Consider the following 17,042-nt stretch of genomic DNA (forward strand, 5'->3'; position numbering starts at 1 on the left):
ATAATATGTGTGATAGGTAGTACCACCACCCACCAGATGGATTTGCAATTGGCTGATCAACTATACCCAGGGTATAGTCCTTATTGGAACTACATTTACATGAAGGGAAGCTTGCAGTGGGATACCTCGGGGTTCTGTGTTGGGGCCAGTTCAATATCTTCATAAACGATCTAAACAAGGTGCTAAAATTATAACTCATCAGATTTGCAGATGACATCAAGCTGGGGGGGGGGGATTGCTAACATTTTGGAAGATAGATAAACTCAAGAGTTAGAAAGACCTTTGCAGGCTTAAACATTGGGCCCTATCCAATAATAACTGCATTTCAAATGACTTAAAATTTTGTTCTTGAAGAACTGTTTCTGGCAAAGGATGTTTAGCCATTCTCAACATCATTTTTATACACATGTTGTCTCTTCTCCCTGATCTAGAGATACTCAAGAGAACTGCAACAATGGCCCAGACTTTGTGGTGGTGGATGGTGTTCCTGTCATGCTTCCTTCTTATGATGAAGCTGTGAGTAGTGGCATAAATGAGTTGGCATCAGGATGTGCGCCCCCTGCAGGCCAGGGATATGTTTTTCAAGCCGATGATCAGAATCCTCCAGCTTATCCTGAACCAGATGATTTGAACAGGTTGCCAGCTGAATTTGACACGTGTGACAGCATTTCAGGCTCTTCAGAACTTCTCCAGAGTTTATACACATCTTCTGCATGTCAGATGGGAGCTCATCCTGTCTCAGACAGAACTGACGTTATCAACAGCACCACTGAAGAAGTAGCATCAACCAGCCCAAGCATTGATATTGCTGATGGTAATTTTGAATGTTGAACCTTATGTAGGATTATTTTAACATCAGTTTTTTCCATATGGAAAAGCTATGAGATTGTGCTTGAGAGAAGCAAACTATCCTCAGATCCGTGGTCTGTCTCTTTGTTCTAGCTTCTCTCTCTCTCCTCCCCACCCACATTTTTTTTCCTAGCAGAGGCTTCTTTACAAGCCAAATTTTCACTGCTGATCCAGCAAGCACATATCTGTCCTTTATTGGCAGGAAATGAACTGATGGTTGGTGGGTATGCTTCATCATCAATGTTATTTGGAGGACACCAGTTAATTATGCCATTCAGAGTCTGAATGTCTGATTGTGTTCCTGAAATACTTTTATTAATATTTATTTTCTGTTATAAGGTGCAGTTCTGATTCATTTCAAAAAATCAGGGCAAGCAAAGAGAGTATTATTGTTCATAATCAATACTATGTCAACCAAATTTATTGTTGTTAATGTTTTTGTTGTGACAGAGAATATTTGTTGGAGACTCTGTTTAGCTAATTTTCATAGACAGTTACTTATAGAATCAGTAAATAATTAGGGAACTTAAATAGTTATCTAAGTGTAGAATATGAAGCTATATAGCCATGATAGCTATATCATGAGCCCAATGCCAGGGTTCCAAGTAACACCCCCTGTCAGTCCTAGAAGCCATCTTTACTGTTGGAGCTTCAGGGCTGCCACCCATATTCCAAAACCTCCAATCTTTTTTGGTCAGGTACATATTTGAAGTTTTGAGGATATCTTGTGAGTGCCACAAATTTTTGAAAAATTCTGAAGTCAGAATAAAAAATTCTATATTTTGACAAAATGAAAAGAGTAACATTTTTAGTGTTGAGTTTTTGAAAACTCAATAAACTCCAAAACGCAAAAAACAATTCAGTATTAAAGCTAAACATTTATTAAATTTATATGCCACCTGTCTCACTATCCAAAGCAACATTGTGGCTGCATAATATAGGAATACTCAGCCTTACTGTATATTTTGTGTTTGTGTTTGCTGGGTTTTTTTTTTTTCAAGTAGGTTGCTGGTTAATTTTTGTTACAGTCCATAATCTTTAATTTTCATGTAACAAGAAATTTAAAACAATGATAAATTTAACTTTCTGAAATGTAGCAATCTATTTTCTCTGTGCACAAAGGACTCTCAGTGAACATACTATAAAGCCCATGTTTAATCTCTCCCCACTTGTGTCTGTCCCTCAATTATCTACAGCCAATGCCAATAGAGATGGAACCAATTGATTGATTATTAGTTACATGCTATCAATAACAAGAGTTGGAAGGGACCTTGGAGGTATCCAAGTCCAACTCCCTATTGTACAATACTATACTTATTGTACAGTCGTTCTGATTTTTTTAAAGAACTTGATCAAGTTGTGGTTGGTTCTGAACAATCACATAGATTTTCTCCATGATGAGATGGAATCTATATCTGCTCTCTTATTAATTAATATTGTCTTTAAGTCTCAGTTTCTTGGAGAGTGTTTTTAAATCCCATTAAGGGATATTGGAACACTCATAACAAAATGGAATGTCCAATTTTGTCCCAAGTCAGGATAGAATTTAAAACTTTCAAAAGTTTCAAACTTTCAAACTTTTCAGATTCTTGGTAAACAGTCAGATAAATTATTTTCCAGAAAAGGGCTGCATTTTTATAAAAAATGGGTGCAATAAGAGGTATAGTGGGTGAGCATTTTACCCTTCTAAGATACTCAGGGTCATTTTGGGGTTACATGAGAAAATTTACAGGGAAAGCCAGGGCTGCAGCACCTATATCACTTCCCCCTTGAGGATGTCTATGGAATTTAGGTGAAGGCCTTAGGGCTCTCCAAACCTGGTTGGTTTTTTGCAGACGTTTCATTACCCAACTAGTAATGAATCACAACTATATCACTGCTAGGATACAAAATAGCCCAAGAAAGTGGGTGAAAAATGATGTGGCTAATGATCATGGAAGCATGCCTCAGATTAAACCACAGAATAACAGAATTGGAAGGGACCTTGGAGGTCTTTTAGTCCAACCCCTGCTCATGCAGGAAACCTTACACCATTTTAGGCAAATGGTTGTCCAGTCTCTCCTTAAAAACTGCCAGCGTTGGAGCATCCATAACGTCTGGGGGCAAGTTGTTCCACTGATTAACTAATAATTGCACACCACAGAAAACCTCAAGGCAAAAACCCAGCACTCATGATGTTACTTAGTTGGGCAATGAAACATCTGCCAGAAAACAATTAAGCTCAGGGAGCACCATGCACCTAATCTAAATTCCATAGATATCCTCAAGGGGGAAGTGATCAATCCATAGTTCAACCCTGAGGTACATATATTCTCTTCTATTGGATTTAGGTGACTAAAGACAATTCTGGTACTTGGTTTTATAACTTAAATTTGTTTAAAGTGGAGCAGGCTGGAAAAAAAATCATGCTGATATTTTAGTTACACCCAAATTATTTTTTTTATTATAACATTCAAGTTATCCAATTAATATTTCAAGATCCTATAAAAATCATGTTCTTTTGCCAAGTATGGATTTTCTTAATACCAGTATGTGCATTTCAGTGGGCTAATATGCTGAATATAATTGTCCTGTAGTCTTAACAGCATCTTCTACAATATTAGAAAAGTACAAAATTAATGTTTGTAATTTATTATAAGTGAAGCAGTGAAATTATGCAAAACCCACCATTCCAGGAATTGAGTGTTCTCCATAATATTCTGTTCTTCTAAATCGAACTTCTCCAGCCATTCCCAGAATAGTCTGAAAGTTTTGGGAAGCAAATCTTGAAAATCTTTAGTTAATCATTCACACTTTCAGTTGAAACAGGTATATGAAGAGAATAGCACACATCATTCGGTTCCTGAAATTATGGTTTATTTGCTTATATTCTCCTTTGTTTATTTGCTTATTTGTATTCAGCCTTTATTATTTTTCAGACAAATCTGAGCAGCGACATATCAAATTTCCCTAGCGACACTGAATTAATCTAAAAGCCCTGACACATTTTAATCTTGAAATCCCTCACGTTGTAGAACAAAGCAGAATGCAACAAAATTAAGTGGGCAGTATAGTGACATAATGATTCAAATGACCCAAATTCATCTGAAATATATGTGGTCCATGGTTAGTGACTGCCCTGTATAATGACCATTCTTATTTTGACAGTGACAAAAAAGTAGCTTTATAATCAGTCTTCAAATTTATGACCTTTGAATGTCTGAAACACAAAAAACTGAAATAAGATCATAAGCACAGTCAAGCCTTTTTTCTTAATGACTGAATTGTGGTCACTAAATGCAGACTATCTGTATGCCAAATTTAAGCTATATGAGAATTCATCCGCCATAAGACGCATTAGCCAGAAAACTGCTTCATCGCACAGCCATAAAGTGCCTTGTATAAATTGAACGGATTCTATGAAGTCACTGATTCTGATTATACAGGTAGCAGAGAATAAATACAAAAGATTGTCTGAATTCCTGCATAACTGAATTATCTTAAGAACTGGCAGACTCATTGCTGATATGTTGTAAACACAATAAAATTGCAGGATATTCCATATGACAGTTCACAATTAAAGCCCATTAATTCTTTCTTTTATTTTCTAGAAATTCCATTGATGGATGAAGACCCTTAATCTGCACAAATATTTCTCATATCTTGTTGGGGCAGGGGAATAAATCATTCACATATGTATACATACATATCTATATTATCTATATGAATCTCTATATAAAGACTGATTACAGATGGAGGCAAGGATATTTTCTGTTTTTATAAATCTTCCTCATTATAATGTCATCAGATTTTGTGCGCATATTTTAAATCAACTTTGGGGTTGAGAGCATCAGCTATTCAACAGCAGCTTTACAAAATGAATCCTGAGGATTTGATGAGACTAAACATTACAGGAGAATTACACATTTGTGGAATAGTGACAAGTGTATCTGCATCGCAGGAAGTTTTAACAGATGTTTTAAAACACCAATGAAGAATAGACAAAGGTACAAGTGCAAGACATAATAGAAATATTTCATATAATGTAAATTCTGTTTAATCAAAGCTGCTTCATATTTATGATGGACCATAATTTACAAATTTAATTTATTGAGGGGAAAATAAATGGTTGAAATAAAAATCAAAGAGGGTCACTTCTAAATTTTTTCATGAAATTCAAGGTGGAAACTTTTACTGCAAGCAAATAAAACACTTGGACTCAATTAAAAGCTTAATCATTGGGGGCAGAAACTCACTGGAAGGAACCTGAAGATTATATTGAAATTAAATAAAAGTACTTTAGATGATACTGTAAAGAACATGATATGTCGCAGGCAAATGATGAAATATTGCGTTTGGGGACCTGGGGAAAGGAAGCATTAAAATACTTCATTGAACATGGGAACATATAAAAATACAAAATATTTTTATTCAAAAAAAAATGTTGGGATATGTAGTAAGGTGTATGTGTTTAGTAGCATCTAAGAGTCATAGAATGGTTATTCTCATGAAAGAAAAAGAAAATCAAGTTGAGTGTGAACTGTTTGAGTGCTTTAGGACTGAATATAACAGAAGAAAATGCTATTAGTTGGGTGACACTGATCAGGAAATGATTGCATATACAGGTAACTTTTGTATATATAAATTTTCATTATATATTTTTCTACTGTATAGTCATTTGGATTGTGTAAAGAATAGCATTGCTATAGGATAAAGATATGACTGAATTTTTAAAAGAATGAGCTATCAATACAGTAATTATAGCTGAAAGTAACTTCACTTCATTTCATTTAAAGATGTGGGTAAATTAAATAAAATGCTTAAGAAGAATACAGTCTTGAAAAGATTGCTTTTTTATATAAGGTTGCCTATAGACATTATATGTTTCAGCCTTACAGTACTGCTGAATAGACAATCAGAACAAAGAGAAGCTTCTGTTGTGAGAAAGCAGCTAAAAGTATTCATACAGCTGAAATTTAAGCCACATTTAGGATGTGACAACATTAAGCACACATTTGGGGGTTAAAAAGCAGCTTTTAGTATCATGGGATCCTCAGAAGTTTGGTCAATTTTTGTGCCATCATCCCATCTAAAATTTATTCCTCCACTACCCACTTTGTTTTTGGTTAGAAAGAAAGATAGAGGAATGTCTTCTCTACCAAGTCAAATGGTCATTTCAGCCATTGAACATGGACTTCCTGATTCCAAATCTAGATATTTAGACCGAAACTCAAATCTATTTTCAGAGTAAATTTACTGTTGGATTCAGTAAATGTCAAATTGATAAAAAAGAGATTTTTGAAGCCACACAAATTATGTTGATTTTGTTTTTACCTCCCTTATTTATTCTGTAACAAACTACATAATTTTTTGGGGAGGGCGGGGGGAGCTTGCTTCTCTTGTTGATAAATTTTCTTTCATTCTAGAATAACATTAAAAATAACACGCGATATGCATTTTATGTACATTTGAATCTTACTGTTAGGGCTATTTTGATTTAACAACAACCATGACAAGAAGGGTATGGAATAAACATTTTATAATGCTAACAGTCTCAATTCTTCAAGCTATAGTATTGGAAAATGTTTCTCTAACATTTGCAATCCTTCAAGCAATAAACCAATAAACTATATACAAGATTATTTTAGACAAAACAGAAATAAATTGTTAGTGCCTTTTAAATTTGCTTTCAAATAATCATTCCTGGTTATTGAAATTCATAATTTTTACTAATACCTTGCAAAAGTTAATAAAATCGGCAGTCTAAGATTTCTGGGGGAATAAAACCCTCAGTAGATAACATTTTTTTCTGAAGGATCCACAGTGTAAAATAACAAAGAACACAACAGGCCAGGATATGTAGATGACAATGACGGATATAAAATTTCAGAGTAATGGCTCATGTAAATAAGTGTTGAGGTAGAGTGAAAACTTTATTATTGGCTCAAAACTGTGGCTGCTTTCAGTGTCTTAAACTGTACATGAACAACTCGCAGCCCATCAGCCACATGTGGCCTTGGACAGCTAATGATGTTGCCCCACAAGATCATATAAAAATAAAAAGAGAAAATTGTTATTTGCATACTATATTGTATATTTCATGTGGCCGAAGACAATTCCTCTTCACTTAACTTGATTCAGTCAAGCCAAAAAGTTTGAAAACCATGTCCAAACACTATGGATGCTTATTATATCAGAAAGTTATGTCCTCAAACAGTAACACTGTTGGTTTTCGGCCAATATTTTTCTGACAGCTTGGTAGAGTCTAAATAAACCAAGACCTATATTTGTTACAAAGAACAGATTAGGGGGAAAATCCTGGGTATATAATGCATAGAGATTAATTTTTACTTTGTATTTTGATTCTGAATCATGTTGAGGACAAATGTTGAAGACAAAAAGCTCTTGGTCCAATTTACCTAAATTATTCATAATTATTCCACTTATGAAAATGTGTTCCCATCCCTTCTTTATGACATGCATGTTTTAAATCATCGGTAGTTATCTTGATAAGCCCAGAAAAGCTCAGCACTAGGCCCTGCCAAAATCTGATCAGGAAAATGCAAACTCTTTCAAAGGGCCATAAATATAATTGTATGCAATTTGCAAAATGAATCTAAGTGATTTAAGTGCTAATAGTATGTCACTGAGACTTATTGAGCCATGAATATTAGATATTTTTCTATTATGCAGTAAATAATATATTAGTACATAGTTCTATATACATTAAACAATTATTATTTCTTGAATATACATTTTATAATACATTTCTGTTTTTAAAAACACACTGAGAGGAACATTTTCCAGATCTAATCCTACATTGGTGATCAGACCATTTAAGAAAAATATAATGATTCTGTGAGAACTATGGAGCCACATATCCTTGATATCACTTTAAATACTTCTTTAAATGTAAAATGTGATTTTCTTTTCAAATGACAGATCAAATTATACTAAGATTCAAACTGGACATACATTCTTCAGGTTCTATTCATATTCTTACAAAATGTTTACATTTACAAAATTGTATTACAGCTGCATAAAATCTGGTTCCTTCAAATATAATTTGGTTCCCCTAATTTCCAGCCAACAGTCCCAAATGCGGTTGGGAAAGATACTCCAATCTCTTGATGATTCTTCCTAATTCTAGTTCATGTTCCCAATTTGATGTTCCAAATTAGAATTTTGTTGTTGTTGTTGCACTTTGCAGTAACTCTAAATCTTATTTGTCATTTGTTTTTAGTTTAAATAATTGTTTTACAATGTTAAGCATTTTACGATATATAGACTTTAGCTTCCCCACTCAGCCAGCCAAACACTGGATTAAATAGTTTGAAGAAATCCTTTCAATATTTGCAACATTTGGACTTTCAGTGAATAATTTGCAGCTAACTAAGTGTTGCTTATTTCATATTGCATTTTTGAGTCAGAGCTTTTTGTGAACTGCGCTGACTCCACCTTAGATTGGAAGAATATTGTACTTTAACTGCTGCTTTTAAACAAATTGCTGCATCTAATATTAAGCCATTTAAAGACATAGTTGCCTAATGTCTGGTATTTCTAAATAGCTACTAGTGAATTTCTGTCATGTTGCACCTTTGCCATCTGTAGCAAATACAGTAATAGGAATTTTTTAGATATATGGAATACACAATTAATTACATTATTAATTTATATTCTACTTTTTCCTCTAACGAGCTTAAGCAGTATAGATGAAGCACTGTTTCATTTTGATCTCTTTGGAATGTTTCCATTTTTTTGCCTATTATTAACCTCTTCAGTAAGGTGGCATTGGGCACATTTTGAGAGGGTTTAATATTTATATCATATGTTGTGTATAAATAGATTGTTGCTTCCCATAGAAGAGAATATATGTAGCTCAAGTTGAAGTGTGAAGTCCTTGGTGATCTCTCAGCTTGGTTGCCCATGATGTTTGCTCCCTGTTTCTATAAATCGTATACAGTGTACTACATATATATGTTACTGTGAAAGTCCGAAATCTGGTGAATGTCGACATTCACCAGTGAATGTCGACATTCACATAGTCGCTTGGTGCATGTCCGAAATATATACCCTTATCCTCTCGACACCCTTACCCTAATACCCTTATCCTGTCAACACCTCGGCTCCTCGCTTCCTTTTAAGCGTCTTCTATTCGCGGACTTCTTTTTTTAAAAAACCTGCGATCCTGCGCGGTTAGAACGAGTAGTTTCCAGGACCGCGAATTGAAAAGCAAAAGTAAAGCGTTACGCTGACTCGTTATATCTATGTCACCGTGAAAGACCGAAATTGGTATGTGTCGACATTCACCAGTGAATGTCGACATTCACCAATTTCGGTCTTTCATTCACCGGTGAATGTCGACATTCACCAGATTTCGGTCTTGCACGGTGACATATACAGTAACTTACTCTGCCAGTAGCTAGCTGCTATACAGGACAAGCTACTGTATAAACAGAGTGCAAATCCCTCACTCACTAGCAATGATAATGTTAACTAGTTCAGGTAATGAATAGTCTCTGTAGGAGCCGAAGTGGTGCAGTGGCTAGCTGCAGTTTGGCAGTTCAAATTTCACCAGCTCAAGGTTGGCTCAGCCTTCCATCCTTCTGAGGTGGGTAAAATGAGGACCCAGATTGTTGGGGGCAATATGGTGACTCTGTAAACTGCTTAGAGACGGCTATAAAAGCACTATGAAGCAGTGGTAATAAGTCTACGTGCTGTTGCTAATGAAATATCTGCAGGCAAATAACAAAGCTCAGAGAGTACCAAGGACTCCATATCAAATGTCTGATAAGAATAGACATATGCATAAAATAAGATTTTCTTATAGCATGTTATCATTCAACCACAATTCATTTCCACATTTTAATAAGGAAACAGCAAAACGTTTTAAAAATACATTTGGTGTGTGTGTGTGCGGGAACTAACAAGGCTAGTTAATAAAGTTACCTTTTTAATATTAAGATCCAGTGCTGTAGTAAAAATGGCTTATTTTACATCTAACATCTACATCCATTAAGGTGATTGTTTTTCCTTAGTGCTACTGCTTCCTGCACTTCATAATCTGCATTTAATGAAAAGCAGCTAAGAATGCGTTAGCAGTAACTGTAGACTGATGTGATGTACTTCTCTGTGCTAAAGAGCTGAAACAGCACAGCATGTGCCAGCAGCAATTTCTTTGTTAATGTCAACTACAAAATACTCAGGAAATCACCCAGACAGCTACGCTGGTGGCTGTGGATTACAACTGAGCCTCAAATGAATCTGCCTGAGAATTAACTGGACTTGCAATGTCTGAAGCTTCATTTGTTCATAGACAAGCCTGGCTTTTATGCAACAGAGTAGGTAGGACTATGGACTTCCTAACTAGCTGTTCTAATTAAGCTCTTCTTTCCTTCTGGTACTCAACTGAGAGTTTCATTGGAGAGAAGAAAGTTGGAAGGGACATTGGAGGTCTTCTAGTCCAAACACCTGCACAACCAGGAGACCACAATACTGTTATATTCCCTTTCCTCCCCGACTTACGACCGGGGATTCCCCTGTTGACAGCTAGCAACAGCCAAGCCGCGTCTTAGCCAATCAGGCGCTGCTTGGCTGAAGGCGGGCTGTTCTGCCGTTCTGATTGGTTTCTCTGCTTGACAGCTCTTGTATAAATAGCTGTCAAGCAGAGGAACGGGTTTGCTTCTCTCCTGTATCTGTTAGTGCTGTTTGTTGAATAAAATAGAGTTGGACGTTCCTCAGCGTGTCAAGCCTCGTTCTTTCCCCACTATTCTTCACTGGCGACGAAGGTGGGATCGCTCTGAGGCTACGGACCTGACGGAACCCGACTACCGCGATCTTCCGCTCGAGTTCAGCTTTCCGAGCCGCACAACTCCGAGCTATAATGGCATCGCTTCCCCCGTTCGCTCCTTTCGGGACAGACGGAGAAGGCTGGGCCAGTTTTTTGGAGCGATTTGAGTGCTTCCTCATTGCCAATGGGAAGCGGAGCATTCCGATGGAGGAAAAATGTAGTTTTTTCCTCAGCTGTTGTGGAACCCCAATGTTCAATGCCGCCCGGGCGTTAGCGGCACCCCTGCCAGTCCATGCCCTTGACTGGGACACCTTAATGACCAAGCTGCGAGGTCATTATGCCCCGACCCCATCGAAGATAGTGCAGCGATACGCGTTCCGCCAATGTGTCCAGAAGCCGCAGGAAGATGTGAGCCAGTTCCTCCAGTCCCTGCGGACCACGGCCATCCCCTGTGAATTCCTGGACCTTGAGGATAACCTGGTGGAGCAGTTTGTCAGCGGGGTCAAGGACCTCCGACTGAAGAGGCGCCTCCTGGCTCGGCCTGACATCACCTTGGCTGAAGCTGTCGCAGAGCCGCGGGCGGTTGAATTGTCCGAACAATCTACCGCAGAGATGGACCGCCACCAGCTGCCGAGCCAACCTGCCCGCACCTGCCTCATCGACCAGTTGGCACCCTTGCCTAGCCCGGCTGAAGAGGAGGAAGAGCTCGTGGCCCGTCTGGCAGCGCTGCAGAGGCGCCGCACTCCACAACCACCTCGCCAGACCGCGACAGCCTGCCTTGGCTGCGGGGGCAGCCACGACCGGTCAGCCTGCCCGTTCCGGGCGTCCATCTGCCGCCGGTGCTCCAAAAAGGGGCACCTGGCCCAGGTCTGCCGGGCTGTGCTGCCTCAGCCACCTCTCCAGGGATCCTCCGGCCAGCAGATGACTGCAGGACCGCAGCAGCCTCCACCGCCAGCCGCGCACGAGAGCCAACTGTTTCGCCGTGGAGCCGGCACCAGCAGCCGCCCCTGCTGAGGCAATCAGGTTTGCTTCTCTCCTGTATCTGTTAGTGCTGTTTGTTGAATAAAATAGAGTTGGACGTTCCTCAGCGTGTCAAGCCTCGTTTTCCCCCCACTATTCTTCAAATACCATTTAGGACAAATGGCTGTCCAATATATTAAAGAAGCTCCATCACTGGAGGTTTTTAAGATATTGGACAGCCATTTGTCAGAATGTATAGGGCTGTGATGGCGAACCTATGGCACACGTGCCACAGGTGGCATGCAGATCCCTTGCGGACACACAAGCCATCGCCCCAGCTCAGCTCCCCCACGCATGCACACGTACCTCCCACTGGCCAGCTAGCATTTGGGTCTCTGCCGTGCATGTGGGAGACGCACGTGCATCAGTGGTGGGTTTCAAAATGTTTTAGAACCTCTTCTGTAGATGTGGCCTGCTTTGTGGGAGTGGCTTGCCAGCCATGTGACTGGGTGGGAGTGGCTTGGCAGTCATGTGACTAGGTGGGTGTGGCCAACTTATAAAATGTGGTGAAACTCCCTTAACGCTCTTGGTTAGCAACCAAAATGTTGGCTCAGAAACTCTGGCACTTGAAACATGACAGTCTTAAAGCTGTCAAGTTACAAGACCCTTGCACCCCTAACCCTTTAGAAAAAAAACCCCAGGGATGTTCAAACTTGACAGCTTTAAGACTTGTGGACTTCAACTCCCAGAATTCCTCCTCCAGTCATGTTGGTTCAGGAACTCTGGCAATGAAGTGTGCAAGTCTTAAAGCTGTCAAGTTACAAGACCCTTGCACCCCTAACTCTTTAGAAAAAAACCCAGGGGTGTTCAAACTTGACAGCTTTAAGACTTTAAGGTCTAGATATGACTCTTAGAGGTGGACGGGGCGATTGGTGAGCCAGCTAATCAGTGAGCGGTGGGCGGGGCAAGCGTGGTGTGGACAGGCAGGGGGCAGGAGCTGGAGCTGGTTCTAAACAGCACGGTATATTTGTGGAACATCTTCTATAGAAGAGGTTAGAACTGGCAGGAACCCACCCCTGATGTGCATGCATGGAGTACGGTGCACATGTGGAGGTGATGCGTGCATGCGTGGGGGGTGGGGCACACATGAGTCACATGCACATACATGAGGCATATGGGGGGTTGCATGTGCATGCATGGGGTGGAGCACATGGGAAAGTCGTGCACGCATTGCATTATGGGTGTTTGCACACACACACACGTTCAGCACTTCGTGCCGAAAAGGTTAGCCATCACTTGGTATAGGGTCTCCTACTTGTGCAGGGGGTAGGACTAGAAGATCTCCAGTGTCACTTCCAACTTTTTTCTCTCCAATAAAACTCTCAGTTGAGTACCAAAAAGAAGAACAGCTTAATAAGAACAGCTAGTTAAGAACACCAAGTAGCCCTACCTACTCTGTTGTATAAAAGCCAACTTGTTTACTGTATTGGATGTGCATGATGGCTTTTGAAAATTAAATACATTTTCCTTTTAAAAATAAAGTACAAAACGTCTATCAGAACTGAAGATACTCAGACTTTCAAAGCCTGTAATATAAATGCACTTGACTTTACAGCTTCGAGATTTTATCACTAAAAGTTTAATTTAGGTCAGCCAGCAGACCTAAAGATATACCTGTCTTTATAGTCTGATGGATGTAGAATACAGGTTTAGCAGGATCTTTATTCCAGACCAATGTACTGTGAAACAGCCTGGAGATGTATAGTGTGGATTTGTGACATTAAACATAGGTTAAATATATTGATTAGTATTATAAATCACTAGAATTTGTCTGCCTATCTACTACCTGTCACATAAGGAAGGGGTTAAAATTCAGACTGATGTGTACATGAGTTTAAAGCATATATCAGTGTAATGTGGGTGAGATGAAAGCTGTAGCTAGGAACAAGAATCAAATTAGATTGTTTCAGTTGACAGGTTGGGAATAGGCAACCTTTGCCTTTGCAAATATGCTTCAACAATGATTGCTACCATATTTAGTTGAAAGAAAGTCAATCCTTAATAGTAATTAACACCTCCTAAAAAGGATGCTTAGGCAGAAAATTATAAATGTGTAAAAATCCTCTGCCGTGGGCATAGAGCATATGAACATTTTCCAGAGTACACTTCTCAAAAATAAAGTAAGGGGTAGAACCATGATATAAAAAAAAAATACCTCCTGATTCAAATTAATTGCTTATAAAGTAAATTTGTTTATGTTTTTCAAAATTGTTCCTATCAGTTTATAACTGGATAAGCCACTTTCACATACAGATAGTGTATGTGTGTGTGTCTGTGTGTGTAGTTTGGATATTGTTTGGATAAAGTACTTCAGATTTTAAATAATCCATATTATTTAAGGTTAATACAATTTGGGTAGCAATAACACTTTTATGTTGAGATAGAAACCTAACACAGTGGCTCAGTGGCTAAGATGCTGAACTTGTCGATCAGAAAGGTCGGCAGTTTGGTGGTTTGAATCCCTAGTGCCGTGTAACGGAATGAGCTCCCGTTACTTGTCCCAGCTTCTGCCAACCTAGCAGTTCAAAAGCATGTAAAAATGCAAGTAGAAAAATAGGGACCACATTTAATGGGAAGATAAAGCATTCTGTGTGCCTTCGGACAGCGTTGGCTCTTTGTCATGCTGGCTACATGACCACTGAGATGTCTTCGGACAGCGTTGGCTCTTTGGCCTTGAAACGGAGATCAGCACCGCCCTTACAGTCGGGAATGATTAACACATATGTGCGAGGGGAACCTTTACTTTTACCTAGAAGCCTGAAAAAGCCAAGTTGCTGTAATGCTGATCTCACCCTTCTGAGATTCTTTCGCAACATTTTGGAAGCAAGCAGAGCCTTGACGGAGATATAAAAAGGGGAAGAATACTGGTTGCCAGTGAAAAAAAGGAAAGAGGAAGAGAGGGACAAAGTGGGTGAGGTTGCAATGAGACAGAAGAGGTAACTGGAATGGGGGAAGAATAGAGATGGAACCTCGTTCAGATGTTACAAATTCCCCAGGAAAGCAACAAGTAAAATCCTTGCTATGTTGTTGTGGATTAGTCCCCAGCACAATAAGGAAGGGAAAAAAAAACCTTAGCAGGGCAATTTTATGCCTGGTAAATTTTATACTTGGTGTATTTTGTACCTTCCTGAAAAAGATAGCAACTCAACAAAGCCTTGTCCAGAGACTTATCATTGCTCTGAAAAATGTGTTTCAATACAGCATACATTTCCACCAAAGTCCTTCTTTCTCATTTATGATGTTCGAGTATGTTTGCACTTGCATAGCACCTACTAGTCCACTGCTCTGATAGATTGTTAGCTTTATTTTTGAACAATTGTACGTCACCCAGATACAATCTTTAAGTTGGGTGGCCATATGAATTATTTAAAAACAAACCAAATACTAACTAATAAACCATATGAGTAGGTTAAACTCGTGTATGAATATATCTGTTTATATATTCCGGGACAAAAAAATTAAGTGAAACTTTAAAAACTTGATGATGAATGTTAGAAGAATACACCATCGAAGGAAAACATTTTTTCTAGATTAATTCTGAGAATTCAGAATCTAAATTTAGTAACAGATTACCATAACTGTGGGAAAAGAAAATTATAGCAAGCATCTATTTGAAGAGCTATTTTGAATAATAATCTAATTATTTATGGAGAACTCACCAGCTCAATTAAAGTGGGATAAATGCTAACCCTTATGTTTAAATCCCTAATTTGTACTTGAGGTTTAGAAACTCCCCATTTTTGATTATGTACAGGCAATTTGTTTTATTATATGGCATTAAGTCAGTGTCAACTCTTCGTGACCACATAGATTTTCTTCATGACAATCAAGAGAGCCATTGCAATACAGTGGTTACCTGGATCCTTCATATTTTTCAGTGAAATACTTAGCAAAAATATAATTGAGTTTAAAGGGTGGCTCAGTGGCTAAGACGCTGAGCTTGTCGATCAGAAAGGTCAACAGTTTGAATCCCCAGTGCAGTGTAATGGAGTGAGCTCCCGTTACTTTTCCCAGCTTCTGCCAATCCAGCAGATCGAAAGAATGTCAAAATGCAAATAGAAAAATAGGAACCACATGACCATGGAGACGTGTTCGGATAGCACTGGCTTTGAAACGGAGATGAGCCCCACCCCATAGAGTCGGGAATGACTAGCACATATGTGTGAGGGGAACTTTTACCTTTTAATTGAGTTTATTCATGTTGTTATTGGTCATTCTCTTATCCTTTCTTTACTTTTCCGAGCAAGAGAACATTGTCCAAAGAATTAGGTCTTCACTTAAGGTGTCCAAACTATGATATTGTATGCCTGGTCATTTGTATTTCAAATGAGAATTCCAGGTTGATTTGTTTGCTTGTTTGCTTGGCTGTCCAATATTCTCAGGAGTTTTCTCCAATATCAGACTTCAAAGACCTCGATGTTATTCTTTTCCCTTTATGTTAGTTTGTATTTTAATGTCTGATGTTGAAAGTTAATAAAGAGATTACAAAACAAGCCTCAATACTTTTCCTTTCCTGCTATTTCAAAATCCAACTCTCACTTTCATAGTGCCACAGAAAGTCACACTGCCTGTATTATTCTGATCCTTGTAGATCAAGGGTGTCCAAACTTGGCAACTTTAAGACTTGTGGACTTCAACTCCCAGAATTCCCCAGCCAGAGCTGGCTGGGAAATTCTGGGAGTTGAAGTCCACAAGTCTTAAAGTTGCCAAGTTTGGACACCCCTGTTGTAGATATATAGACTCATTACACTATTTGAATATGTTTTCCAAGGCCTTCATGATCACTCCACCAAGGGATAGTCTGCAGCATATTTCTTCACTACAGGTGGTCCTCGACTTACAGCAGTTCGTTTAGTGACCATTTGAAGTTACAAGGGGCAAAAGTTAAAAGTGGCTTATGACCATTTTTTTTTATTTGTGCTTCTATTTGTGCTTCTATGACCATTGCAGCATTTGTGCACTTATGACCATTGCAGCATCACCATGGTTATGTGAAAAAAAGTCAGATGCTTGGCAAACTGATTCATTTATGACTGTTGCAATGGTGATCTCCTTTCGTGACCTTCTGACAAGCAAAGTCAATGGGGAAGTCAGATTCACTTTACAAAGGTGTCACTAATTTAACGGCGGCTTTTCACCTAGTAATTATTGCAAGACGATCGTAAAGTTGGACAAAACTCGCTTAACTGTCTCATTTCACAACAGAAAGTTTGGGTTCAGTTGTGGTCGTACGTTGCGGACTACCTGTACTTCACTGGAGTACATGGGTTGCTTTTTATGTAAGGCATTCAGCTTTTCCAAACAATGTGGAGAAGAAACACTGGAGCATTCAATGTCCAGACTCTGAGCATGCAAAGCTGTTCCTTGTTGGTTTGTCCAAGTACACGGGGTAAGGAAAAACAAG

At 38.7% G+C, this 17,042-nt stretch overlaps 1 protein-coding gene across 3 annotated transcripts in view; it reads left to right on the plus strand.

Annotated features, from left to right (window-relative positions):
* SUSD4 (sushi domain containing 4) overlaps positions 1-6,338 on the plus strand; it is an 85,403-nt gene extending 79,065 nt beyond the window's left edge. For 2 of the 3 annotated variants that reach the window (XM_081945305.1, XM_081945306.1), the window contains exons 8-9: positions 432-814; positions 4,440-6,338. In XM_081945305.1, coding sequence (XP_081801431.1) covers positions 432-814; positions 4,440-4,468 — 412 coding nt within the window. In that variant the 3' untranslated portion in view covers positions 4,469-6,338. The remainder of the gene's footprint in view (positions 1-431; positions 815-4,439) is intronic. The other variant, XM_081945307.1, reaches the window with a different exon arrangement.
* Positions 6,339-17,042: the final 10,704 nt, after the last annotated feature.

This window comes from Natrix helvetica (assembly GCF_964273705.1).
Source record: "Natrix helvetica genome assembly, chromosome: 2".
NCBI lineage: Eukaryota > Metazoa > Chordata > Lepidosauria > Squamata > Natricidae > Natrix > Natrix helvetica.